This window comes from Temnothorax nylanderi, unplaced genomic scaffold (genome assembly GCF_030848795.1).
Source record: "Temnothorax nylanderi isolate EJ_2023f unplaced genomic scaffold, tnyl_v1.0 TNYL_tig0890_pilon, whole genome shotgun sequence".
NCBI classification, from domain to species: Eukaryota; Metazoa; Arthropoda; class Insecta; order Hymenoptera; family Formicidae; genus Temnothorax; species Temnothorax nylanderi.
In genome coordinates, this window is record NW_027249952.1 from 28,508 (window position 1) to 56,165 (window position 27,658).

General features: G+C 34.8%; 2 protein-coding genes and 1 long non-coding RNA gene across 7 annotated transcripts; 1 reads left to right on the top strand and 2 right to left on the bottom strand.

The window, feature by feature from the left end:
* The first annotated feature begins 497 nt into the window (after positions 1-497).
* LOC139785805 (uncharacterized) lies at positions 498-19,752 on the top strand. Of its 2 annotated transcripts, none has more exons than XM_071724978.1 (2): positions 498-2,240; positions 15,355-19,752. In XM_071724978.1, exon 2 carries the CDS (start codon positions 18,406-18,408, stop codon positions 19,615-19,617), a length of 1,212 nt encoding a protein of 403 aa, XP_071581079.1. In that variant the 5' UTR covers positions 498-2,240; positions 15,355-18,405; the 3' UTR covers positions 19,618-19,752. The 2 variants fall into 2 exon arrangements, with proteins under 2 accessions (XP_071581079.1, XP_071581080.1); XM_071724979.1 differs by lacking the exon at positions 498-2,240 and adding an exon at positions 7,673-8,979.
* LOC139785810 (uncharacterized) lies at positions 13,289-14,626 on the bottom strand. Its single transcript, XR_011722090.1, has 4 exons — positions 14,368-14,626; positions 13,832-14,228; positions 13,611-13,744; positions 13,289-13,464 (listed from the first exon to the last, which is right to left on the bottom strand). It is a non-coding gene; the product is annotated as an uncharacterized lncRNA (long non-coding RNA).
* LOC139785807 (uncharacterized) lies at positions 19,675-27,630 on the bottom strand. 4 transcript variants are annotated; one of them, XR_011722089.1, is made up of 7 exons: positions 27,341-27,630; positions 26,161-26,427; positions 25,826-26,080; positions 25,400-25,747; positions 20,493-20,619; positions 20,192-20,392; positions 19,675-20,058 (listed from the first exon to the last, which is right to left on the bottom strand). XR_011722089.1 is itself a non-coding variant. In XM_071724982.1 (6 exons), exons 2-5 carry the CDS (start codon positions 26,420-26,422, stop codon positions 20,510-20,512), a joined length of 975 nt encoding a protein of 324 aa, XP_071581083.1. In that variant the 5' UTR covers positions 26,423-26,427; positions 27,341-27,630; the 3' UTR covers positions 19,675-20,392; positions 20,493-20,509. The 4 variants fall into 4 exon arrangements, 3 of the variants coding, with proteins under 3 accessions (XP_071581083.1, XP_071581081.1, XP_071581082.1); XM_071724982.1 differs by having other exon boundaries at positions 19,675-20,392; XM_071724980.1 differs by lacking the exons at positions 19,675-20,058; positions 20,192-20,392; positions 20,493-20,619 and having other exon boundaries at positions 25,057-25,747; positions 27,341-27,629.
* Positions 27,631-27,658: the final 28 nt, after the last annotated feature.

Below are 27,658 nucleotides of genomic sequence, written 5' to 3' on the forward strand. Positions count from 1 at the left end.
TATTTAAATATATTTTGTTTTTTTAAAGTACTTTTCACCCATTTTATTGGTTCGAAAAAATTACTTGTTCTAGAATACTATCCCAAAATTCTACATAAAATATATGGCGATCGTACCAAAAGCATATCATATTTAAAAAAAATATTAAAAAATACTTTATTTTTTAAAAGTACCGCCTACCCATTTTATTGCTTCCAAAAAATTATGTCTGATAGGAAACTACTCCAAGATTCTACAAAAATTTTTTCGTAATTGTGCCAGAAAGATATCGGGACTAAAAAAAGCAAGAACATTTATTTAGTGTTTTTTATCAATGTTTCTGTCATCAGAAACCTTTCCCGAATTTTCCACAAATGTGTCTTAATGATATCTACAACATATTAAAATTTCATCAAAATCGGTTAAGCCGATCAAAAGATATGAATTATTTTCAAAATTTTTATTTTTATTTTTTACAGCAAAACAGTTCAATATTAAGGGCTAATATTTGACTAAATTGTAAGTGACACTGATAGCAATCAAAGCAAAAAAATGAGCATGATCCGTGTGGGGGCACATTGACTCTTCTAATCCGGCTACGGCCTTTTTGAGAGATCAGAAAAATTACTTTTCACCATCAAAAACGCTTATGTCGCGTTAAAAATTACACTATAATTCAGAATGTCACGAAATTCCGTTGATAATACTGGCACATAAAGACGCATTTACAGTAGGAAAGACAAGTTTCTACGATAGATTTAAATTGGCAAAAGCCTAGTGTCAAGTTTGCCCCGGTGTCGAGTTTGCCCCCCGGTCTCCCCTATAGATTAAATTTCAGATTTAATTGGCTTTTATTACAATAATACAGTAGTAAATGTCTTCATTATTTTTTTGTTACTTTTACAAAAAGATAGTTACACGGCATAGAAAATAATTTATGTCTAACAAGCTGATCTATCCATAAGTTTGTATAACTGTTATAAGTATTCTTGTAATATATTATTTTACTTAACAATCAAATTAATTAGATATTATTTCTAGTTTTGGTTTACACAATTGCGTTTTAAGTCCGACAAAGTCCTTATCGGCACACAGTTTAAAAAATGTCTGTTAAGTTAGCACTCCTTCCACAAAAAAACCGAAATAACACATGCACAGAAATTAAATGCTCTTTATGTGCTAATTATGTGCTCTATTCACGATTTTTGTGCTCGAGCGGTTTAGTGAGAAATCGAAATTGAAAGTAGGAGTGCTGGCTTAACGTAAGTTAGCACCCCCACTCATTAAAATAACATATAAAATAAAAAACTCAGTATGCTAGAATTATGTGCTTTTTATGTGCTTTCAAAAGCCTTAAACAAAAATTAGCCTATCTGTAATAGTTTAAAAGATATACGCCAAAAAAGATCTATGCACAATTAATATAAGAGTAAAGTGCCAGTTAAAATACTAATAGCGATTTGGTTTTTATCTTGTTGTTTTTATCTTGTTAAGATGTTTCTCAATTTGTGTACTTTCAAAATATGCACAATGAGATTTTTGTGTTCATCCCCTTTGGCCCGAACGTGAGCACCCCATACGTACAAAAGTAAAGTACCAGTTAAAATACAGATAACGAATTGGTTTTTGTCTTAAAATGTTTATCGATTTATGTGCTCCCGAAATATGCACAATGAGATTTTCGTGCTCATCCCCTTCGGCCGACAAACCGCCCCGAACATGTGCACCACCATACTTGCAAGAGTACCAGCCGAAGGGAATGAGCACGAAAATCTCATTTCGCATATTTCGAAATAATGAGACCAAAATATTTTATAAAACGTTGTTTCGGAAAGGGTCAATGTTATCGACGTCACGGATTGAGCGACGGTAAACTATCGACGAAGAGATCTCCGTGGCGGCGTTGTCGTCGCGCGGAGCGAACAACACGGGCTCTAGCGCGCCTCTCGTGCGTGTGTAGTAGTCGTGTGTGGGTCATGGTACGACATTGTCTCGTCACGTTGTGACTGGTATACGATTACCGAGGGGCATTCTTGCCATTGCCGTGTACCTTGCGTACAATTGTGGGCAGCAACACAATCGGAGGGCAGCTACATTTAAGGGCAGCTACAGAATTTGCCATCGCCACGTACCTAGCGTACAAACGGAGGGCGGCTACAGTGACCAAGTCACGCGGAAGGCGACAAGACAATTGTCCGCCATTGCGGCAGTGCCCTTGCGAGAGGCATCCTGCCAGGTGCCATTGCTTCCTACCTATCCAGGTACGGTACGGTAAAAGAGAGGGATATATATATATATATATATCTGGCTCTCCATGACATACTCAATCCTGAGTTAATTGCGGGTGGCTTGACGCCATTTACATTAAGCATGACCTCGCGAACATCGCGGGTGCCCGGGATTATATGAGCATCAATATCCGTTGCATCGCGGATGTTCGTTGAGGCGTAGATATTATGCAGGACTCTCTACACGGATATTACGATACCGGGATCAAAAGGCTTGGTTACGATTTATTACTATCTCCCACGATTTCTAAGCGACCAATCAACGCGGTTGTCGATTCGAGTCGACATTATAGTTATTGGAGAAGCACTTAATGCGATTTGTTAGAATCTGGAATCGACGTTAACTGCCGGAACTTACACTTCTTTAAGAACTTATCAAGCGATTTAACACTTACTATATACCCTTCGTATTATAACAGTGTAATGTAGGGGAGACCGGGGCTAAGCCGACACTATTTTTTCAAAGGCAATTTTTAATATTTAATTAAAATTTTTAGGCAAATTCAATGGTACATATTTAAAGAGTGTTTCTTCAGGTACAAAATTGATTCAGGAAGTTTTGCTGTACGTCGCTTTGTTTTGCCGCCAGGAAAGGAAAAGTGACGCGAAGACTAATTTTCGAATTGAAAAATGCCGGGGCAAACTCGACACCCCGCCGGGGCAAACTCAACACTTTGTCTGATCGACACAATTTGATCTGGAACTTATTTTTTACTGTCTGAAAATGAAAATACATTGTTTATTGTGTATTTAAAAAGTACAAAAATTCGGAATAAAGTAGCTAGAACAATCATTTGAAATAATGAGAACAAAAATTGTTGAACTTTCAATTATCTTCATCTAAACTCATGTCTGAAAAACAATTAATGCAAGTAAACTCGCGATCGGACGTGCGCATACATTTGTCATGAGCCATACGGCTGCATGACAAGCATCGTTTGTTACTGGGAGCCGACGAAACGGCGTGGTGTTGACTTTGCCCCGGACGTCGTTTTTCACTTTTGTCACTTCAAAAACATGAACATTTTGAAAATATGCAAAAACGATTATCGGATTCATATAGAGCATCAAATTTCCCATCAAAATCACTTACCGGTAGATTCGCAAGAGTAAAGCTCGATGAAAGAGTAGACATTTTCGAGAGATCAGAAAAATTACTTTTCACTATCAAAAACGCTTATGTCGCGTTAAAAATTACACTATAACTCAGAATGTTACCAAATTCCGTTGATAATACTGGCACATAAAGACGCATTTACAGTAGGAAATGCAAGTTTCTACGATAGATTTAAATTGGCAAAAAGCCTAGTGTCAAGTTTGCCCCGTTGTCGGCTTAGCCCCGGTCTCCCCTATATTCTATTAACTATTTTTGCTTTAGCAGTGTTAAAGAATACTCATGAATTTATGACAATTATCCTAAGAAAAATAATCATATTAGTTTTATAAGTACATTGGCAATAATTACTATTATGTTCATGTCAAACACAGCTGCCTTAAAATTAATCCTTATGTAATCTTTGTATTTACACTATACGATGTGGACTGTAAAAATAATATGTACGTAAAATAAAGGTAATTTACTTTAACTATTCTTTGAAAGGTAAACCGACGCGGAACCAGCGCTATATGGTAACAGTGAACGGTACAACGTATTGCCTGAGATGCAGAAAAACCCAAATGACAATTATTTAATTTTTCTCTTTTTAAAAAAGGAATTCGATTACATAATTCACTTACACCGAAGTTAAAAGCTCCGATACGATCGTTTAAATCTTGAAGTGTAAAAAGCTTTAAATTTACAATATACTGTAATAGAATTTGAGACAGATTGTATCCGCAAACTCCTTCATAAATATCATGCATTATATCAAGAGCACTGTTTTCCAAAATGTGAAAGTCTTCTATTTTATGAAATACACATTCTTCATTTATTCCGGTTGTACTAACATCATTTTTTTCAACATCAAGTTTGTAATTTTCTACGTTACGTAAAAGTTCAGGTTTTTCACAAGTTGCACTCAGTAATTCGTTACGAGATATTTTACATATTGAACATGGGCTATTGGCTGAAAAAGATTGAACGAAACCGCCTATTTCGTGACGACCAAGATTATCTGCTACAATTAAGCGACAATTTACATAAATATCAATATTATTCTTTGTCGTGTAAACTGGAGATGCGTGTGTAAAAATTTAAGTTCTTTAATGAGTGGTAAAAAAGTATTTCGGTTTCCAAATTCTTTTCGGTTACTACTATTAAATAATAATGCAATTTGTATATTAACAAGCTGAGATTGAGCATGTGGAGGTATACACGGCAAAGAATAATATACAGCACCAATTTTATGAGTGCCAGTATGTGAGCCAAGTGGATCGTTTACTTCAAATTCATCGTAATAAAATATAAGAGGAATAATTATTCTGTTCGGATACTTGTTTTGTAATTTTTTGAATGATTCAGCTTGAATTATGTTTAAAACACCATTTGATTCCATTGACAAAGGGTACCCCACGGTAAGATAGGCAAAATGCCACTGTCAATGAAACGGAAAAATAACTTTGGATTTGCATAAGTACACTAAAAAAAGAATTTTCTACAATTTTTCCGACCATCCATCCCCCCTCCTTTTCCTAGTGGCACCAAAAAACCGCTTTTTTCGAAAATTATTTTTTTTCTCCGGTTCCTTCATGTTAAAAATTTTGAAAAAATTTGAGACTATAGCTTATAAAAAGTACTTAGCACACAATTTTTTTGAGCTTTAGGCGCGTTGAATACCTAACCTAAAAAAATAAAATAAATATTTGAATCAATTTTTTTCTAATTTCTTTGATAGTTGCAGGTCTAATTACTCTAGAAAATTGTATATTTTAGTGTTCTACATGTATTAGAATTTTTTCAGATTTTTCGGAATGGTGGGCCGTACTCAAAAATGCGAAAAACCCTATTTTTAGCCACTTTTGGGCCTTTTATGGTCCTCAAATGATTGATAGTGCCTTAACTGACTCTAAAATAAAAATAATATATTACTTTCGGATATATGTTGTCAATATTTGATACATTCCGATACGTCTCATATGTTTTTGAGCATGAAATCAGTCATAACTCAACGAGAAAACCCTACACTGAGAAAAAGGTTTCTTTATGTCAATTAAATATATATGGTTGACACTTTTCTAAAATATTTATTTCAAGCAAACGAATTATATTTAATATAAATGAATGTTTTGTTGGTATTGCTAATTTACTTTATCATTCATATTTGTCAATAAAGAAACCTTTTCTTCGCCAGTGAATAAAATAAAAAGGAGTAGTAATAATCGACTCTGACTGGCAATATATGAATTTTATTATCTCACGACGTTTCGACCGTCACTTTCGGTCCTTATCAAGTGTTCTATCTCTTACAAACAATTCAGTCCTGGCATTGTGCCAACAATCCAAAAGTCAAGAAAAGTTTGCGCGTCATATGTAAAGGACATAATATGTGTGGGAAAAGCATGTCAGCAGCCCACGGTTGACAAAGGCACACTGAATGACCGTCAGTGTGCCTTTGTCAACCGTGGGCTGCTGACATGCTTTTCCCACACATATTATGTCCTTTACATATGACGCGCAAACTTTTCTTGACTTTTGGATTGTTGGCACAATGCCAGGACTGAATTGTTTGTAAGAGATAGAACACTTGATAAGGACCGAAAGTGACGGTCGAAACGTCGTGAGATAATAAAATTCATATATTGCCAGTCAGAGTCGATTATTACTACTCCTTTTTATTCATATTTGTGTCAACTCGGCGATATAGTTGATATGATTTATTTCATACAAATGTGTGTAGATGTTGGATCAAATAAAGTTCGTTCTTTTGAGTGAAACGAATGCGATTTGTTGAGCCGACTCTATATTTCTTAATAGATAAGAAATCTTGCTTTTGTTTCGTGCTCGGTTCCGTGGCGCATAATGCTGCGCACTCTCACGCGGCGAGAGAGTTCGGCTCGCGCCCGCTACGCGGCGCATCGCCAGTATCAATGTAACAAAATATACTTTTGTGCCAAAATTATATTCTTTAACTACTAAGAAATATTCAATTGATGCAAAAAGATATTCGTTCGTGCCAAAATCAGATTCATTAACTATTAAAGTACATTTTTTGGGGGCAACAGAATATTCACTATTATCACAAACTAACGATTGCATTGATTCAACAAATTGATTCGATTCGCCGTATCCAACCATGCCATTTATTATCTGTTAACGAGCCTTATTTGGTCCAAAGAAACCTTTTTCTCAGTGTACTTTTTGTATAAAAGTGCCTATTTTTCGTCGATTTCTGGATTTTTGGTTATTTTATCTAAGTTTTTTTGCATATGATTGGTAAATGTGAATATAAATATAATAAAAAAAAATTGTACCTCTTATACATATATTTCAAAGAAATCGTTTATTTATTCAAATATATACTTCATGAAAAAAAATTAATTTGTATGATTCCATGATCGTCTCTTTAATCCTCCTCGTTACTATCTTCCTCAATTACTGGTGTTACTTCTTCGAAGTCAAACAATGTTGTAAGTATCTCAGCTGGTCGAATAATCCTTGACAAGTATCTTGCATGAGACAGGTAAAAAACTATGGCGGCTATATGCGAGCAACACCCTATAGTTCTGTTACCATTAGCGCAGTTACAGCAATAACGTCTACGATTATTCGACCAGCTGACATACTTACAACATTGTTTGACTTCGAAGAAGTAACACCAGTAATTGAGGAAGATAGTGACGAGGAGGATTAAAGAGACGATCATGGAATCATAAAAATTAATTTTTTTTTATGAAAATGTATATATTTGAATAAATGAACGATTTCTTTGAAATATATGTATAAGAGGTACAATTTTTTATTATATTTATATTCACATTTACCAATCATATGCAAAAAAACTTAGATAAAATAACCAAAAATCCAGAAATCGACGAAAAATAGGCACTTTTATACAAAAAGTAGGGTTTTCGCGTTGAGTTATGACTGATTTCATGCTCAAAAACATATGAGACGTATCGGAATGTATCAAATATTGACAACATATATCCAAAAGTAATATATTATGTTTATTTTAGAGTCAGTTAAGGCACTATCAATCATTTAGAGGACCATAAAAGGCCCAAAAGTGGCTAAAACCCGCGGAAAAGAGTTAAATATGTTTTAAATATGGTTTATATTAGTCATTTATATGAACGAAATTAAACTCAAATAAAAACCAAATATTGAATATAAAAGTAATTAAATTTAAATATGTTCCAAATTTGGATCGAAATTAAATTTAAATAAGATCTTGCTATTGGATTTAACTTGTCCAGGCGCATATATGGATCATATTAATATTTAATAAGCATCTAACCATCCTGAGTTCAAATTTTATTTGTATTTGAAACAAATAAAATTTTAATTAACACCCAAATTAAATTTTTATTTAATTGAAAGTGTTCCCATTGACCCATCATATATTCATATTTAATCAAAAATTGTGATTCATAAGATTTTAATAAACCTGCGAGTTATGTTAGTTTTGCGTTGTAGTCTGTTAGGTTATAGGTTTATTATTGAATTTTGTCATTATCAACCACAAATCTGCATGTTTAATTATGTTAATTATTTTATACTGTCTACATCGTACATATATTTTATAATTTCAGTTTTAGTTATGTAGGTCATTGGCTTCCCACATAGCATGCATATCAAAAAGACGTCCAGAAGATATCCCGAAGATATATTTAGGAGATAGGATATTTTCTCGGGATATCTTCGGGACGTCTTTTTGATATGCATGCTATGTGGGTTTTTAATCATTTTAAATATATATGTATCGAAAAACAGGCAAATTATGTATTTTCTGTTAAGACATGGATATTTCATCATTTCGATATCGATTCAAAGCTATTTTGATTTGCCTGTCAAATATATAATAACATTGCCATTATATAGAATGCAATATGAATAAAAAATTATATTGTATTGGCAGACATGGATAATGTAAATATTTTATAATTTGAGCATTATAATAATTGCGTTACAATATTAATTTTTTTAGGCTTCCATTTCCATTAAATAGTTACTTTATAACTGTAAAAGTCACAACAAAATTCCTGTTTGTAATTTGACAATTTTGAAAATTAAAATATTATATAATAGGTACATTTTCAGTACTACATCCGCTCATTTATTAAACAAGAAGTTAAATTAAGCAACTAATTAAATTATTAATATTAAATATTAATACAATAAGATATTTGTATTTACATTTATCAAAATAAAAAATAAGTTTAATTATGAAAATAAATATTAATAATTGGACTTATTAAAAATTAAATAATTTGTTCAGATATTGCGCTCGAATTCTTTTCGCGTTTTACAACGCCCGATCGTTTCACATTAGATGGCGCGACGCGCGAGTCGCCACTCTCAAAGAGCCCCCGCCTCCTTCCTCACTCGTTAGGTGTCATGGCCGCACTTGCTTGCGTTTCTTCGAACGTGTCGAGTCCGTTATTTCTTTCTTGACGGATTGATCGTTGCGGCGCGTGTTCTGGAGACTAACCGAACGAGAGTCGGATCACCAGGGAGAGCTTACCGCCAGGAAAGGGAGAGCTGCGGCAGCTAGCGTCCGAGAGGGAGGATCGAGGCGAGGAATCCGGTTCAGCGAGCGGAGTCCTTAAGGAGGTTGGTTAGTTCTCGGTGCGAGGCAGGCGGCGCGGCAGGGGGAAAGCATATAGGTTAGATTTTCGTCGCGTGAAATAAACGAATTTTAGCAAATAAATATGTGGAATGCATTTAATTGCTGTTTCTTAAGGTTTAAAAAGAGTTGTTTGTACAATTGAAACCCAAATACGTTATTATCCACATTGAAATGTGGAAATAATAAATGTGGTCCTGTTTTTTTTATTTTTACAATTTCTTGATAACTATAAAGACGAATCATTTCAGTCTTCGAGAAAGTTTTTCCTAAATATGTAAAGAGTTATTTGCACCTATTTTCACTAAATTATTATCATTTTTAATATGCTTTCGAGAGTTACATTACAGGTTAGGTAACATTTTTGCTGTGTCGCCCGTGTATAAGAGAGAGACAAGAGTATAACTTCAATAATTAATTACTCGACAACCATGCAGACGATTATCTTCAACTTTGGCATATATGAACGACAGATTCCCATAGACGAATATTCTCCATTGAACTAATTCTTATCAAATTGATTTGACTAACCACCCTCCTTAAGAGATTCTCATTGGAACGCCATATTTGTTACTTTCATTTGAGGGTTCATATTTTTAGGGTTTATACCGTCATTTTTTAAGGATTAATCATTAATTGAAGGTTAACTATCACTTGAAGGTTAACCATCATCCGAAGAAAAACTCTTAAAGTTGGGTGTGATTTCGGACCGCCAATTGAAGATTAACCTTCAAATGATGGTTAACCTTCAATTGGTCCGAAATCACACCCAACTTTAAGAGTTTTTCTATGGTGTTTTTTTAACGGTTAACACCAAAAGTTGAGTGTATTTTTCCATAAGGGTTCAGTTTGATTAAGTATATAAAAAATGTCTCTATTTTTATTCTTTTGAGCTAGCAAATTGTATTCTTGGTTTTTATGGTGATTAATATTTTGTGCAACTGCATCAATCTTTTTGTTGCTAGCGATTAATATTTGTTTTTATGTATTCGATTACTGCGCAAGTGTTGCGCATTTCGTTAATTTTATCAGAAGTTTACTTATCTTCTTTTTGTACCACTGGATTTAAAGCAAACCAATATAAACACAATAATTGTAATTCATAAACGTTTTTTTAATCTTATAACTCATTCTCTGTTGATACCATATTCTCTAATCCCATTATTATCCTAATTAGCAGACAATGTTTTTTAAACGTTTGAAAAATATTTGAAAATCAGTTTTAAACACATATTACAAAACGTTTGAAAAACATTGCCTGTTGATTGAAACCGCAAAATTTCGGCAAGCTACAACAGGGGCTGGATTTTTGAATTTATTCGTAAGAGAAAGGTATGCGCAAATTCTACTCTTACAGAAAAGTTGCAAGTTGATCGCATGGCTTTTAGTTAATCAACTTGCAACTTTTTTATAAGAGCAGAATTTCCGCATACGTTTTTCTTGCGAATAAATTCAAGGATCCAGCCCCAGGTGCGCGCGCGCTGTGCCTTAAAAGCCTCATTAAGAACGTATAAAGGTCTTATTTGAATTTAATTAAATTTAAATTAGATTTAGAACTTATTAAGAACATATAAAGGTCTTATTTGAATTCAACATATTAAGAACATATAAAAGTTTTATTTGAATTTAATGAAATTTGAATAAAATGTACAACTTATTAATTTCATATATGGTTTCAATAAGATTAATATTTAAATTGAATATATTAGCTAATTAAATCCTTATTAAGCCAAATTAAATACGAATATTTTGATGATGAAATGATACTGTAAGAAGTACGTATATATACTTTGTATACTACGAAACATACGTACGAGTATACACGTCGATTAAGAATATACGACATGTATTCATATGTTCGAGATTTTTAATCGAAATGTATATCGGCATTTCTTCTTATATTCTTAATTAAGTTTTATATATAGAACAAATATGAGCCATATTAATGCAGTTATTCAGCATTAATTTAAATCAAATAAAATTTAAATGGAGATTTGATTAAGGTCCATATAAAGTTCATATTTAACTGTTTTCCGCGGGAAATAAAGTTTTTCGCATTTTTGAGTACGGCCCACCATTCCGAAAAATCTGAAAAAATTCTAATACATGTAGAACACTAAAATATACAATTTTCTAGAGTAATTAGACCTGCAACTATCAAAGAAATTAGAAAAAAATTGATTCAAATATTTATTTTATTTTTTTAGGTTAGGTATTCAACGCGCCTAAAGCTAAAAAAAATTGTGTGCTAAGTACTTTTTATAAGCTATATTCTCAAATTTTTTCAAAATTTTTAACATGAAGGAACCGGAGAAAAAAAATAATTTTCGAAAAAAGCGGTTTTTTGGTGCCACTAGGAAAAGGAGGGGGGATGGATGGTCGAAAAAATCGTAGAAAATTCTTTTTTTAGTGTACTTATGCAAATCCAAAGTCATTTTTCCGTTTCATTGACAGTGGCATTTTGCCTATCTTACCGTGGGGTACCCTTTTCCATGTAATTTAAAATTTCTTCTAAAAAATTAGGCAAAGCAAATAATTTTTGTATAACTGCTTTTACGGACACATACTGACCGGTCACATTGGCTGGTACAATCACGTAACTCGAATCAATTTTTTTCCCGATAGTTTGCTGTCCAATTACATATTTATTCTGGTTCTGGTTCTATTAAAGTACCTTGTTCTTTAAAGTATTTAAACCGTTTGAACTCTGAATCAAGTAATTCGAGTGGATTTTCAAATAAGTTGAAGACTTGTTCAATTTTATATTGAATCGCACCATCGACGTTCTTGGCAAAAATTAGAACATTTGGCTTAATAGTTAGGGAGCTGGGTGCCAAAATTTCTATATGATTTGTTCATGTGGCAGACATTATTAATAGCGATAATTGTACCATAAGAAACATTAAGGACTGCGTCTGCCACCATGGTAGCGCTGCGTTGTCAATTAACAGCGCTTCGAATTTTTTAAAAAAAAAGGGGGTACTATATGATTTGTTCATGTCTGCCTCTGAGGCTGATGTTCAGAATCCTTCTGAAAACGAAGAAAATCGAAGAGGCAGACATCCAGGGCTCTGACTTTAGTAGTAATCAATTTTTTAAGTTTTTTTTATGATTTAAAAAAGTGTATATGAAGTGTACACTTGGCAGACCTGAATTGTTCGATTAAAGACAATGTGAAGGACCACAGAAAAATGGTCTGCCAGCATGTTGCCTCTGCGTTGTCAATTGACAGCGCTTCAAAAATGTTAAAAAAAAGGTGTGCTATATCATGTGTTCATGTCTGCCTCTTGGACTGATGTTTAGATTTCTTATAAAAAAGAAGAAAATCGATGAGGCAGACATCCAGGCCTCTGATATTCCAAAGGCAGACCATTTGAATATATTTTTGAAAAACTCGACACTCGCGCCAAGCTACAAGTGCTTTTTTTTACTTTTTTATTACCTGTTGGGTTGAGTTAATAAAAATTACTAAACAAAATGATAATATTAAAACTATTAATAATAACAATAATCAGCCGTAATACCCGCTTTCCTTTGATTCTCCTTGAATTTCAAAAAATTGTACAGTTCAAAATCAGTGAGCAAAATGTCTGCCAAATTTATTTCGTATTCAGGGAGTCATAATGAATCGAATGGACGCAACTAGAACCATGAGCAAATGACTTAATAGAGTTTTTTTTTACATTTTTACAACTACGTCCCGTGATAATGCAGAGCCCTGGATGTCTGCCTCATGGATTTTCTTCGTTTTCAGGATGATTTTGACCATCAGCCTCAGAGGCAGACATGAGCAAATGATTTAGTACTCATTTTTTTTTTTACAATTTTGAAGCGCTGTAACGCAAAAACGCAGCGACGTAGGATCTTAATTGACTGGACCAAATCGATTCGTATTGATCTGAACTTTAATCCCTATCGATATGAAACATGAACAAATCATATACCGATTTGGCACCCAGCTCCCTAACTATAAGACATGCCAATATTATTTTATTGATAAACATACTTGTAGAATCAACAATCGTTTGCACATGCGTTCTATTCATTGACAATTCATTATAAAAACTGGACACAAACTTGGCAGTTTCATGTAGTAACTGCTTTTTTAAGTCAACAAGATTTTGTTCGGTATTGTCAAAGTCATAATTTAGATATGGATTTATCCCATTTTTTAATTTATCATATTTATCCCATTTTGTTGTTCGCCCATAAATATATTTTTGTATAAATAGCCAAACCTGTTCACAGGCAGGTGGGTACTTGACGTTGAGAACTTGAAAAATCTTGTATAGGATGTCAACAGCCTTCAACACATTTTCCATTTTATACATAATATCATCAATGATGATATAAAAAGCCTCAATTACAGTTAATTGTGAGCCTATTACAATTATATATGGCTGTACAGTGTCTTTTAGTTTAGCGGCTCTTTCTTGTCTTCGACGTTTTACTTTTTCCAACTCTTCTGGGATCTATAGTAATAAATTTTTATTTAAATATTACAAATTAATTAGTGCTTACAATATATTATTTTAAGTTAGATCAAAGATGAAATTTTTCATTTATTACAATAGAATATAATCATAAAATATCAATGAATTATGAACAAATATCTTACTTTAATATGAGAAATAAAAGCATCCATTGATTCCGCTATAGTAGGTCGCCATATCTTGTTTCCTCCTGAGATTCTGAGTCGCGCATTAGAATACAGCACAGGTATTAAAAAAAGCAATGCAGCATCTCTACGTTCTGTACAACATAGATAAATAACAATCTTTACATCCATTAAGAGTTAATTTTTTAATTTTAAATCTGTACAAAATAATATTTTATTACCATCTCCTTCTTTGTATAGTTGGATTTCTTCCAGTTGCTTAGCAAAAGTTTTATCTTTTATGACTCGATTTTCCAGTAATGTTTCTAATTTCTTAGACAAATCGGGCCACTCGTTGTAAATGTTTGATTTTTCATCGATTAAAGCATCGTAATCAATATCCAACTGAAATAAGAAACAATATAATACAAATTTAAAAAAAATTGTTGCGTACAAGCATGTAACCGAATTCCTGTTTGAGTATTGGATATTCATTAAAAATATCAGAAACACTTTCTTCATGTTGTTTTATGAAACTTTGTCTTAATTCACGAGATCCATTCCAATGTTCTTTGACAGACGACCAAGGTGCTGTATTGTATCGTAACCACTGCAGGTATGTTTTGCAAACACGCTTAGCTATAATTTATATTTGAATTAAAAAGAATTCAAATTTAATAGTTTTTCACAAGATATATTATTGTAACATCAATTAAGTAACTAAAACTTTTGTATTTAAAAAAATATAATTTAAATAATTATATTCCATTGTCATTACCTTCAAGATTAATGCTTGAATCAATATCTAATTCATCAATATCCTCGCCAGTTTTCTTTCGTTTCTTCTGTATAAGTCCAATTTGTCGACATTCATCAAGTTTATTTCGATAAAAGTCTGGTAATTTTCCTTTTGATACTTTTTGAGACGGTTCTTCAGATTTTGGTGGTACATAATAAAATGCCTGTCGCTCATTTGGAAACAAGTTCCTGATTTTTTGTGATAAAATGTCAAAATCGGCATTTAACAGACGAACTCTACGAGCATTAGAACGCATTTATGAAATACATTATTAATTGACGATGGCGTAACTGCATGTTTAATTTTTAATTTGTGTTTCTGCGTCACTGAAGAAGGTCCAAACTAAGGACCGAAAGGTATGCGTGTCTTCGGTTTTTAAACATATTTGTATAATTGTCGCCTTTTAATCGGCGCTTATTCGGCTCTCATTTGCCTGTATTTTACGTGTTTGTTTATGCGAGAGCTTTAACCTTTTATATTATTAATTTAAATATAACATAATGTCAGGATTGCGAGTGGGATGAATAAATTCGCGGCGTGTCCAAAAATGGACAATACTTTATTGTAGCGTTATTACAGTGCTCGAATGCGAAGTGCTCGACGCGACTGACTTATAGGTACTTTCGTATACGTGACATCGCAGCATCACGTCGCTATCACGTGCTTTTAGTACATATGAGTACGCAAGAGAGGACACTAAATGTATCGATTTATATCGATCTATCCTAACACATAAAAATACGTTTTATTAACATTTAACCATTACATTTCTATCCCGTTTTCATATTTTTGAAACAGAAATTGAATAACAAGAAGTTCAGTCAATTTTCTACGTTTGGCTTCATCGAGTACGTTATGCTTCTCATAAAATTTTATAATAATTTGTCCATCTATAAAGTTTAGTAACAGTTCTTTCAAATCCTATTAAAAATAATAAAATAATTAGTAAAGTATTTATATTTGTAGGTAGGAGGATGAGGGAAGAGATAGAGGAACTGAGAAGAGAGTTCAGGGAGCAAGAGAAAAGATGGAGAGAAGAGAGGGAAGAGATAAATAGGCAGAAGGAGAAAGTGGAGGAAAGGATAAAAAGATTGGAGGAGAAAATAGAGGAGAGAAAGGAGGAGAAAAAGGAGGAGGTAGGAAGCGGAGGAGAGATGGTGGAGGAGAGAATGAGAGAGTTGGAGAGAAAGCTGGAAAGGAAGGAGAAGGAGGAAAGAAGAAGAAATATAGTGATAAGGGGGCTGGAGGTAAAAGAAGGTGGGAGGAGAGAAGAAGCGGAAAAGTTATTGGAAGGAATAGGAGCGAAAGTGAAAGCAATAGAGGTGAAGAGAATTGGGGGGATGCAGAAAAAGAAAGGGAAATGGTGCTGATGAAATTGGAGAATAAAGAACAAAAATGGGAGGTGATGGGGAAAAAGAAGAGTCTGGTGGGGAGAAAAGAGAGAATCATGGAGGATTTGACATGGGAGGAAAGAAGGATGATTTGGAAACTGAGAGATATAGCAAGAAGAGAGGAAAGAGAGGGAAGAAGAGCGTGGATTAGAGCGGGGAGAATAAGACTAGAAAATATATGGTGGAGATGGGATATGGAAGAGGGTGTGTTAAAGGATGAGAAGGGAAATATAAGAAAGGAAAGTGGGGGAGAGAGGGAAGAGGGGAGAAGTGAGGTTGGAGGGAGAGGAGTAAGAGTGGAGACGGGGGAATAAGAGGGGAGGAGGATATAGGGGAGGAGTTAGAGAGTAGTAAGACGGAAGTCGGAAGAGACAAGGACGGGGGGAGTAGGAAGGATTGGAGGATAGTGTTCTGGAATGTAGCAGGTTTGGAAAATAAAGATAAGGAATTTTGGGAGGGGCTGAAGAAAGAAGATGTGATAGTCTTGATAGAGACATGGATAGGGGAAAAGGGCTGGGAAAGAATAAGGGGAAGATTGCCAAAAGGATACGAATGGGGAGTGCAAACGGCGAAGAGGAAGAACATAAAAGGGAGAGCGATAGGAGGGATGGTAATGGGAATGAGAAAAGAGATAAAAGAGAAGGGAACGGAGATAGAAATTGATAGGGAGGGGATAATAGCAGGGAAGATTAGGGTAGGTGGTGAGAGCTGGTATATTATAGGGGTGTACGCAAAGAAGGAGGGAATGGAGGAGACCTTGAAGGAGTTGGGACATATAATGGAAAGAAAAGAGGAAGGAAGGTTCACGATAATTGGGGGAGATTTTAATGCGAGGACTGGACGGGAAGGTGGGAGTATAGAAGAAGAAGAGAGGGGAGGGCAGATGGAGGGAGGAAGAAAATCGAAGGATAAGAAGATGGATAGAGAGGGGAGGTTGCTGGTAAACTGCTTAGAGGAGAGAGGATGGGAAATATTCAATGGGAATGTGAGAGGAGACGAAGAGGGGGAATTTACGTTCACGGGAGGAAGAGGAGATACGATGATTGACTATGCAATAGGGGAAGGGGAAGTAAGAGAGAAGATAGAGAGTTTGACGGTGGGGGATAGAGTGGACTCAGACCACCAGCCCTTGGAAATGGTATTAAGAAGAGGGAACGAGGGGGAAGGCAGAGGAGGAGGCTGGAAGAAAAGAAACAGGGGAGTCTGGAACGAGGAAGGAGTAAAGGTTTTCGTAGAAAAAATTGGGGAGGTAGAGGAAAAAGAGGAAGATTTAAATAAGGAATGGGAAGAAATGGAAACAAGAATAGTAGAGGCGATAAAAGGGGTAGAGGAGGAGTTGAAGGGAAGCAAGAAGGAGAAGGTGGGGTGGTGGGATAAGGACTGTGGAGAAGCGAAGAAGGAGGCGAGAAGAAAATTGAGGGAATGGAGGAAGGAAAGAGGAGAAGGCAGTGCATTCAAGGAAAAGAGGAAGGAGTTAAGGAGTTATGTAAGAGGAAGAAGGAAGAAAAAAATTTGAGATGGGAGAGAAAAGCGGAGGAAGCAAGGAGGGAGTCGGAGGTATGGGAGATAGTAAATAGAGAGAGGAGAAAAAGAAGGGGAATCGAGGAAGAGATATAGGAGGAAGAATGGAAAGAGCACTTTATGAAGTTGTTAGGAGGAGTAGAGGGGAGGGTGAGGATGGGGAAGGAAGGTGGGAGGGAGGAAAAAGAAGAAGAGGAGGAAGATGAGATAAGCTTAGAAGAAATGAGGAGGATAATGAGGAAGTTAAAGGATGGAAAGGCAATGGGACGGGATGGGATACCAAGTGAGGTATGGAAGCGTGGGGGGAAGGAGCTGGAGAATTGGGCGTGGAGATTTATGAACAGGATTTGGAAGGGAGAAGGATGGCAGGAAAATTGGAAGGAGGGGATAATCGCACCAATTGTAAAGAAAGGGGAAGGAAAAAGGGCGGAGGAGTATAGAGGGGTGACAATTATGCCGTCGTTGTATAAGGTGTACACAGCAATTCTGGCAGAGAGGTTAAGGGAGGAGCTAGAGGGGAAGGGAATAGTACCGCAAAACCAGACTGGATTCAGAAGGGGAATGGGAACGATAGATAACATTTATGTGCTGAATTACTTGGTGAATAGAAGGTTGGAGAAGAAAGGGGAAAACTAGTAGCATGTTTTGTGGACCTTAAGGCGGCGTTCGACTCGGTGGATAGAGGGGTATTAATAAAAGCAATGAGGGAGAGAGGAATAAGGGAGGAGCTGGTGAGAAGGACGGAGGAGATTTTGAGGGAGACAAGAAGTAGGGTAAGGGTGGGAAACGAAATAGGGGAAGAGTTCTGGACAGGGAGGGGGGTAAGGCAGGGGTGCCCGTTGAGCCCGTTACTATTCAACGTAATGTTAGCAGATATGGAGGAGGAAATGGGCAGGGTTAAATGGGGAGGGATAATGCTAGGAGGTAAGAGGATATATACGCTGGGGTACGCCGATGACGTAGTGTTAGTTGCAGAGGATGAGGATCAAATGAGGAGTATGCTAAAAAGACTGGAAGGTTACCTAGGTAGGAAGAGGATAGAGTTGAATGTGGAGAAAACAAAAATAATGAGGTTTAAGAAAGGAGGGAGGGACTGTAAGAGAAGATGGAGATGGGAAGGAAAAGAAATAGGAGAAGTAAAGGAATTTCGGTATTTGGGTTACGTGTTTTAGAGGAACGGAGGACAGGAAGCACAGGTAAGGGAAAGGATCAAGAAGGCGGCAGCGGTGATGGGGAAGGTTTGGGGGATAGGGAAGAGAAGATTTGGGAAAGATTGTGGCTGTTTGATAGACTGGTGTGGACGGTTATGGGGTATGGAGCGGAAATATGGGGATGGAGAGAGAGGGAAGGAATGGAAAGATTGGAGGAAAGGTATATCAGATGGGTCTTGGGAGTAGATGGAAGAACACCGTGGTACCTAGTTAGGGAGGAGCTGCAAAGGGAGAAGCTAAGAGGGAGGGCGGAAATGAGCGCGTGGAGATTCGAGAAGAAGTTGGAGGAGGGAAAAGGAAGTGAGCTGGCGAGGATATGTTGGGAAGAGTTGAAGGGAAGGGAGAAGGAAGGGAGAGTAGGATCTAGCTGGGAACGGGAGAGAGGAGGGTTCTTCGAAGACAGGGGAGTGGGGTTAGAAGAGCTGGAAAGGCTGAGAGAAGATGGAGACGAATGGCACCGCAAGCTATTTAGAGGAGACAAGGAGACGCAAAGGAAAGAAAGATGGGAGAAGATCGAGAAATCGGATTATAATAGGTGGTACAAAGTAATAAAGGGAGAGGGTATTCCGGGATATCTGAAGAAGGGATGGGGAGAGAGCAGATGGAGAAGGGTGGCGAGGTTTAGGTTAGGGAGTGAGATGAGGGAGAGCAGGTATTGGGAAGGGGAAGAGAAGAAGAAATGTAGGATGTGTGAATATAGGGAGGAAACGTGGGAGCATGTATGGGAGAAATGTAGAAGATGGAAAGCAGGAGGAGGAAGTTGGCAGGAAGCGGTGGGTTGGGTATTGAATGAGGAAGGGGGAGGAGAGGAATGGATGATGGAAATAGAGAGGGAAAGAAGTGAAATGGAGGGGAAAAGAATGGAGGGTAGAGAGGAGAAAAAGAGGAGATTAGAAAGGAGAAGGGAAGAAGGCAGGAGTATATTGTGGTCGGAGGAGGACGTGAGTGCAAGAAAGACGGAGGATAAGCTGCCGAGGGACGAGGATGAGGACAGGGAAGAGCCGAGACAGGAAGGAGGGAGGCAGAGGGACGCAGAAGCGCAGGAAGCGGAAGAGGTCAAACAGAGGGGGAAGGAAGAAGGGGGAGGGATAGGGAAATTAGAATAAATGTAAGGTCGTATATGGCCAGGGTAAGAAGGGGAGAAAAATTGTAAGAGGTTTGGGTACGTTCCTCATAAAAACGCCTTGTAGATTGTGAACCCTACGGGGAAATACAATAAAACTTACATACATAGTAAAGTATTTATAAAATAAATAAAATATTTATAAAATTTTGCATGAAAACTTTACCGTATTTTAAAGTGATGTAAATTGACTTAAAGTGCATGAAATTTTATTTAACTCGTTCTGATTGTTACTACTTTTCTTCGATTTTTTTTAAATATTGTCATATTTCCTTAATGCAGAACTCTCTCTTATATTATCTTCTTCGGTACTCAATATATCTGATGAATCGTTTAATACATTCCCACTGCTATGACAATTTTCGTAATGATAATCATCAATTAATGTTTCATCGTTTAGACGATTTTTTTGTGTATACAATGTCTATCAAAACAAAACAAAAACATTGTTGAATATATTTCTTTCGACCATATTTTATATTAATTGTATATCTCAATTTTTATATTTTATTCTTTGATTCAAATTTTTAAGAAAAGGAGTATTTTATTTTGTATACCGAAGCTTGAGCATTATCATTGCAAGATGATTTTAAAAACCCTATTTCTTTTTGCTTAAAATTTGATCCTTCACACTCTCTTTCTTTACGGATAACAGACTTTGTTTTCACTGAAAGGGGTTTTAATAATTGCTGATTTTGACATTGTAACTTTTCCAATTGATTATCATTATCGTTGTCTGATATTTCATGCATATTTTCCTATAAAGATAGCAAGACGTTAATTTTGTAAACACATTTTAAAATAACTATTTTTTGCTGTTTATTAAAATCCTAAAAATCATAAAAACTTTTGTCTTACCAATTTAATACTGTCTATCAATAATCTCCTTTCTCAAGAAAACAGTGAATCCCTCCAATCGTAGATATTATTCGTGACACCTCGGTCTCGCTTATATTCAGAAACGCCTCTTTATCAATATCTTCTTCTAAGGATCATAAAATATAAGTTATAAACATAAAAAAATAAAGAAAGTAATATTGTTTGAACTTTAATCTAACCTTGATTATTTTTATTTATAATTATTCAAATTGTATCGGTCATACAACAAATGCAAAACCGCGTTCAAAATTAATGAAATATGTTAAATTATTTACTATACTGAAATGCGCACTTCTTTCCCTGTCGTTGATCAAAATTGTGAGAATATGATAGGAGAATTGCAACGAAATTATCCTTGTTTAACCAATAATGCCACAGTTCATATTATTGCATCAATATTGACTGGATAAGGACTCATGCACAATGACAGGAATAAGAAATAAGAAATTAAACATAGAGGGAATTTATAGTCGCATCCTTTTTCAAAACCGTGTCTTGTAATTATATATACATATATATATATATATATATATATATATATATATATATATATATAGGGGAGACCGGGGCCTAACCGTCGCCGGGGTTGAACCGTCAAATCAAATATCTCGGAACCTGTATATTGTGCGAACTCGCTATTAACATTGTAAACGCTGCTTATGGTACCCATGTGACCAACGGAGTTTCGGCAGGTTACCTGCCGTGTTATGATTTTTACGAGGGCAAACGTGTTTTCGGAAGGTGAAAGTTACATTTTCTGCGCGTGGAAATTTTGTAATATCTGCAATAATATTTGCTCTCCAAATCTCGAGGTACGTGATTATAAAGAGTAATGCATGCTGAACACGAATCCAGTGTAGTTTTTTCATTATCGTTGATGTCTAATATTTCGTGGGCGATCAAACCTGAAACTTGTGTTTGGGGTTAATCCGTCAGTAAGCAGTACGGGTGCATTTCCAAGGCATTTCCGGGCATTTCCAGGCTTACTGCATATGGAATATGGATGAGACGGGAATTACAACCGTTCAGACACCGAATAGAGTCATCGGACGTCGAGGAGTGAAACAAGTCGGGCGAGTGACTTTTGCGGAAAGAGGAACCCTCGTAACTATTTTTTAATAATGTTTTGCATAAAAATTTTAAATAAAATTTTTATATTTTTCTCTTAAAAAACAATTATTAAGATGTATCTTATCATTTTTCAGGATTAGATGTACGTATATGTATTGAAAATGCAGTGTAACGGTTAAACCCCGGCATTTTTGAGATTTCAATTTTTCCACCGTTGTCGTTTTTGCTCTATACCGGTTAAACAAAGCGACGTAGATAAAAATTTCCTATATAATCTTTGTAGCTAAAGGTTCACTCTTTACAGTGGTATACCACATTTAACTAAAATTATTTATTTTCTTGTTAAAAATCGGCACCGAAAAAAAACTGACGGTTAGGCCCCGGTCTCCCCTATATATATATATATATATATATATATATATATATATATTTCTTACAAAATTGATGTCGGTCATCTATTCGATATCGAAACGATGACTTATCGACATCGAATTTGACATTGAAAATCAGCCGATTTTAATCAAATTGTTTTGGCATTAAGTTGCTTCTTTCTAAGTTACTTGTGTTCAAAACTCTAAAAATTTTGTCTAAAATTAAGAGACTATCACCATATAGTATGCAGATAGTCATCGATTCGATGTCGATCGATATCGAACCGATGACTATGCATACTCTCATATGGTGACAGGCCGATATTCATAGTCGGTTCTTATATTCAAGTCCGTCTTAAGTTGAATCTTAAAATGTCATGAACCAATCGCATAGCCGTATTAAGCCTCTTGCACAATGCCAGGCAACAGGCAATAGGAACAGGAAATAACAAAAAAATCGTTAATTACAACCTAAAAAATTCGAATACTATGATTGGTTGGCAACAGGCAATAGGCACAGAATTTCCAACGTGACTGAAACTCTGTGTCTATTGCCTGTGTCACTGTTTATTCTGTATTTCCCGCGGAAAAGAGTTAAATATGTTTTAAATATGGTTTATATTAGTCATTTATATGAACGAAATTAAACTCAAATAAAAACCAAATATTGAATATAAAAGTAATTAAATTTAAATATGTTCCAAATTTGGATCGAAATTAAATTTAAATAAGATCTTGCTATTGGATTTAACTTGTCCAGGCGCATATATGGATCATATTAATATTTAATAAGCATCTAACCATCCTGAGTTCAAATTTTATTTGTATTTGAAACAAATAAAATTTTAATTAACACCCAAATTAAATTTTTATTTAATTGAAAGTGTTCCCATTGACCCATCATATATTCATATTTAATCAAAAATTGTGATTCATAAGATTTTAATAAACCTGCGAGTTATGTTAGTCTTGCGTTGTAGTCTGTTAGGTTATAAGTTTATTATTGAATTTTGTCATTATCAACCACAAATCTGCATGTTTAATTATGTTAATTATTTTATACTGTCTACATCGTACATATATTTTATAATTTCAGTTTTAGTTATGTAGGTCATTGGCTTCCCACATAGCATGCATATCAAAAAGACGTCCAGAAGATATCCCGAAGATATATTTAGGAGATAGGATATCTTCTCGGGATATCTTCGCTCTCCCTTTTCCCAGGAAAGGGAGAGCTGCGGCAGCTAGCGTCCGAGAGGGAGGATCGAGGCGAGGAATCCGGTTCAGCGAGCGGAGTCCTTAAGGAGGTTGGTTAGTTCTCGGTGCGAGGCAGGCGGCGCGGCAGGGGAAAAGCATATAGGTTAGATTTTCGTCGCGTGAAATAAACGAATTTTAGCAAATAAATATGTGGAATGCATTTAATTGCTGTTTCTTAAGGTTTAAAAAGAGTTGTTTGTACAATTGAAACCCAAATACGTTATTATCCACATTGAAATGTGGAAATAATAAATGTGGTCCTGTTTTTTTTATTTTTACAATTTCTTGATAACTATAAAGACGAATCATTTCAGTCTTCGAGAAAGTTTTTCCTAAATATGTAAAGAGTTATTTGCACCTATTTTCACTAAATTATTATCATTTTTAATATGCTTTCGAGAGTTACATTACAGGTTAGGTAACATTTTTGCTGTGTCGCCCGTGTATAAGAGAGAGACAAGAGTATAACTTCAATAATTAATTACTCGACAACCATGCAGACGATTATCTTCAACTTTGGCATATATGGACGACAGATTCCCATAGACGAATATTCTCCATTGAACTAATTCTTATCAAATTGATTTGACTAACCACCCTCCTTAAGAGATTCTCATTGGGACGCCATATTTGTTACTTTCATTTGAGGGTTCATATTTTTAGGGTTTATACCGTCATTTTTTAAGGATTAATCATTAATTGAAGGTTAAATATCACTTGAAGGTTAACCATCATCCGAAGAAAAACTCTTAAAGTTGGGTGTGATTTCGGACCGCCAATTGAAGATTAACCTTCAAATGATGGTTAACCTTCAATTGGTCCGAAATCACACCCAACTTTAAGAGTTTTTCTATGGTGTTTTTTTAACGGTTAACACCAAAAGTTGAGTGTATTTTTCCATAAGGGTTCAGTTTGATTAAGTATATAAAAAATGTCTCTATTTTTATTCTTTTGAGCTAGCAAATTGTATTCTTGGTTTTTATGGTGATTAATATTTTGTGCAACTGCATCAATCTTTTTGTTGCTAGCGATTAATATTTGTTTTTATGTATTCGATTACTGCGCAAGTGTTGCGCATTTCGTTAATTTTATCAGAAGTTTACTTATCTTCTTTTGTACCACTGGATTTAAAGCAAACCAATATAAACACAATAATTGTAATTCATAAACGTTTTTTTTTATCTTATAACTCATTCTCTGTTGATACCATATTCTCTAATCCCATTATTATCCTAATTAGCAGACAATGTTTTTTAAACGTTTGAAAAATATTTGAAAATCAGTTTTAAACACATATTACAAAACGTTTGAAAAACATTGCCTGTTGATTGAAACCGCAAAATTTCGGCAAGCTACAACAGGGGCTGGATTTTTGAATTTATTCGCAAGAGAAAGGTATGCGCAAATTCTACTCTTACAGAAAAGTTGCAAGTTGATCGCATGGCTTTTAGTTAATCAACTTGCAACTTTTTTATAAGAGCAGAATTTCCGCATACGTTTTTCTTGCGAATAAATTCAAGGATCCAGCCCCAGGTGCGCGCGCGCTGTGCCTTAAAAGCCTCATTAAGAACGTATAAAGGTCTTATTTGAATTTAATTAAATTTAAATTAGATTTAGAACTTATTAAGAACATATAAAGGTCTTATTTGAATTCAACATATTAAGAACATATAAAAGTTTTATTTGAATTTAATGAAATTTGAATAAAATGTACAACTTATTAATTTCATATATGGTTTCAATAAGATTAATATTTAAATTGAATATATTAGCTAATTAAATCCTTATTAAGCCAAATTAAATACGAATATTTTGATGATGAAATGATACTGTAAGAAGTACGTATATATACTTTGTATACTACGAAACATACGTACGAGTATACACGTCGATTAAGAATATACGACATGTATTCATATGTTCGAGATTTTTAATCGAAATGTATATCGGCATTTCTTCTTATATTCTTAATTAAGTTTTATATATAGAACAAATATGAGCCATATTAATGCAGTTATTCAGCATTAATTTAAATCAAATAAAATTTAAATGGAGATTTTATTAAGGTCCATATAAAGTTCATATTTAACTGTTTTCTGCGGGTGAAGCAATCATAGACATTTGATTTCTCTACTATGTTCTCATTGAAGGATGTTGCTAGAAGGGATTTTTTAGATTTAAACTCACGAAAACTCTGTCCTTTAAAATTTTTCTTCCAGTTCTCGGCTAATAAATTCTTATTCGAGGACTGAGAGCATAGAATCTGACTCATTTCCGAGTTTGACATCAAATTCGTAGTTTTTGTTTCTTTTTCTTCTTTGTTTTTTGACCTCACTTCTTTGACACATTGTTTACTGTTACTGTCATTCTCATCTAAAGAACTGTCCTCTATTGAAATGATATTTTGTATTTTTCGAATGGGTGATTTTCCTTCGTATTTGCTTCGGATTTTTGGGATGGGCGATTCTCTTTCTTTCAAATTTGAATTATCTGAATTAATGTAAGATTTTCGTAACGATGACGGTGAAGTATCAACTGAAATAAAAAAAACACAAATAGTAAAATGAGGAAAAGAATAAAATAAAACTATTGAACGAGAAGGATGATGCCTACCTTCTTCTTCATCCACAGTATCCTCATTACTTATTGTTAGGGAATCATTGAAATCAGTTTTCGTTTTTTCCAACTCTTCGGTAATTGTCTTGAGATCATATTTGATATTTGTCGACTTCAATTTTTTTGTGTCTTTCTCTGCTTTTTGTTTAGCACTCACCCCTTTTCGTTTTGCACTCACCAGTTTATTTGTTGAGTAAGCAAAGGAAGCTTTATTAAGTTGTTCCAATTTGATTTTAGCTTCTGCGTAAGAATCTATGATAAAACGAGTTTTTTTAAGTATCTAATTATACGAGTCATTTAAAGCAATAATTATATCTGTCTAATGGGGTCACCTGCTGAGCCTCTTATTTCTATGCGATGAAGAGGCCAAGATTCTTCAAATGGCTCACAGAATTCGATCTTCTTTCTGAATTTAGCCATAGCTTTTTCATCTTTTGTATTGTCCATGTAATGACAATAAAGGTCGTTGTCAGATTCTTCTGAACATATCCAAATCCATGGTTTCGGAATTATATATATACTTTCTAATGAACCATTGCCATCCAAGAAAGAAACTAAGCCAAACAACTTGACATCTTGTAAGTCTTCTTCCATTGTTCCTATAAAATTGAAAATGTGTGTATCGTGTTCCAGTCATAAAAATAAAAATTTGGTATTAAGTTATTAAAAGTTTGAAATGTTTTCATTTATATAAACACGATCAAACCTTCGGCAACTGTTAAAATATATGCAATATGAAAATATTAAAAAAACAAAGAACATTAAATCTTTATGAAAGAATTGTGGAAAAAAAATATAAAAAAAAAACAAAATTTGAGGCAACATCAATTTTTACTGGAAATTATAACGACAGAACGACTGCAGTTTTTTAATGTTAAATAACATTATTCTGAACATAAAATCAAAATTATACTTTCCCAGCAAACACAGAATACACCGAGTGCGCAATTTGCTATCAATATTCTGTGTTTGCTGGGTTTATATGTGAGCAATATTGCGACGTAAACAAAACATAAGAATCAGCATAAAGGAAAAAGAACAAGGACAGATAGATAGCGAGAGAGAGAGAGAGACAGAGACAGAGAGAGTATTAGAATAGTGTTTTCGATTTTTTGACTCGATCCGACTCGGGTCAAATTGAAAGTTCGATTTTAAACGATGACTCTAAACGGCGGTCTTATACCTCGTGGCAAAAAGCGTTTCTTAACCTTCATTAAAGATTCTTTTAGTACTCGTGGGATATTTTCATATTTTTATTACTATTTTTCCGAACTCTCAATTATGCTATTTTTTGCTGTTGTAATACTTATTTTCCGAGAATACGAACGTGCAACTATTACGGCCGGTATTTGAGTTATTCTGTTCGCGTTGCATTTTAACCAAAAAATATATGCTCACCGCAGTATCACACAGTTCTATCAATGATTACGCTTTTTAACTGTATTACAACAATAACTATATCACTTTTTTGCTACAAATTAGAATACTGTTAATGTTTACGGATTTACATACGAAAGAAAGAGTGATGTGCAGTCGTAAGAACGTGGGATTTCTCTACCGCGAGAGCCTTCGTGCGCAGGCGTAAGCTGATATCAGGTCAGACTGTTGGTCTGCTCTTTACAGCTGAACTGGCTGCACTACTCAGATAGCCAAATCTGTTCGAACAAATAATGCCAAATACTTGCTACAAATTTTGGTTTCAGAAATGGTACAAATTTGCATCAAAATTTGTTTTATCAAATGTTGTCGACAAACTGCTAGCAATTACGTATCAAAACATGCGTACACAATTGACGCCAAATTGATACCAAATATCGAGCAAAGCTTAGT

What these genes read in the sequence shown, in the direction of transcription:
- LOC139785805 (XM_071724978.1), top strand. Translation starts at nt 18,406, where the DNA reads ATGGAGATGGGAAGGAAAAGAAATAGGAGAAGTAAAGGAATTTCGGTA.
- LOC139785807 (XM_071724980.1), bottom strand. Translation starts at nt 26,422, where the DNA reads ATGGAAGAAGACTTACAAGATGTCAAGTTGTTTGGCTTAGTTTCTTTC. An exon ending in AGAAATAAGAGGCTCAGCAG is followed by an intron (nt 26,081 to 26,160) that starts GTGACCCCATTA and finishes GTTTTATCATAG; the next exon opens with ATTCTTACGCAGAAGCTAAA. An exon ending in TACTGTGGATGAAGAAGAAG is followed by an intron (nt 25,748 to 25,825) that starts GTAGGCATCATC and finishes TTTTTATTTCAG; the next exon opens with TTGATACTTCACCGTCATCG.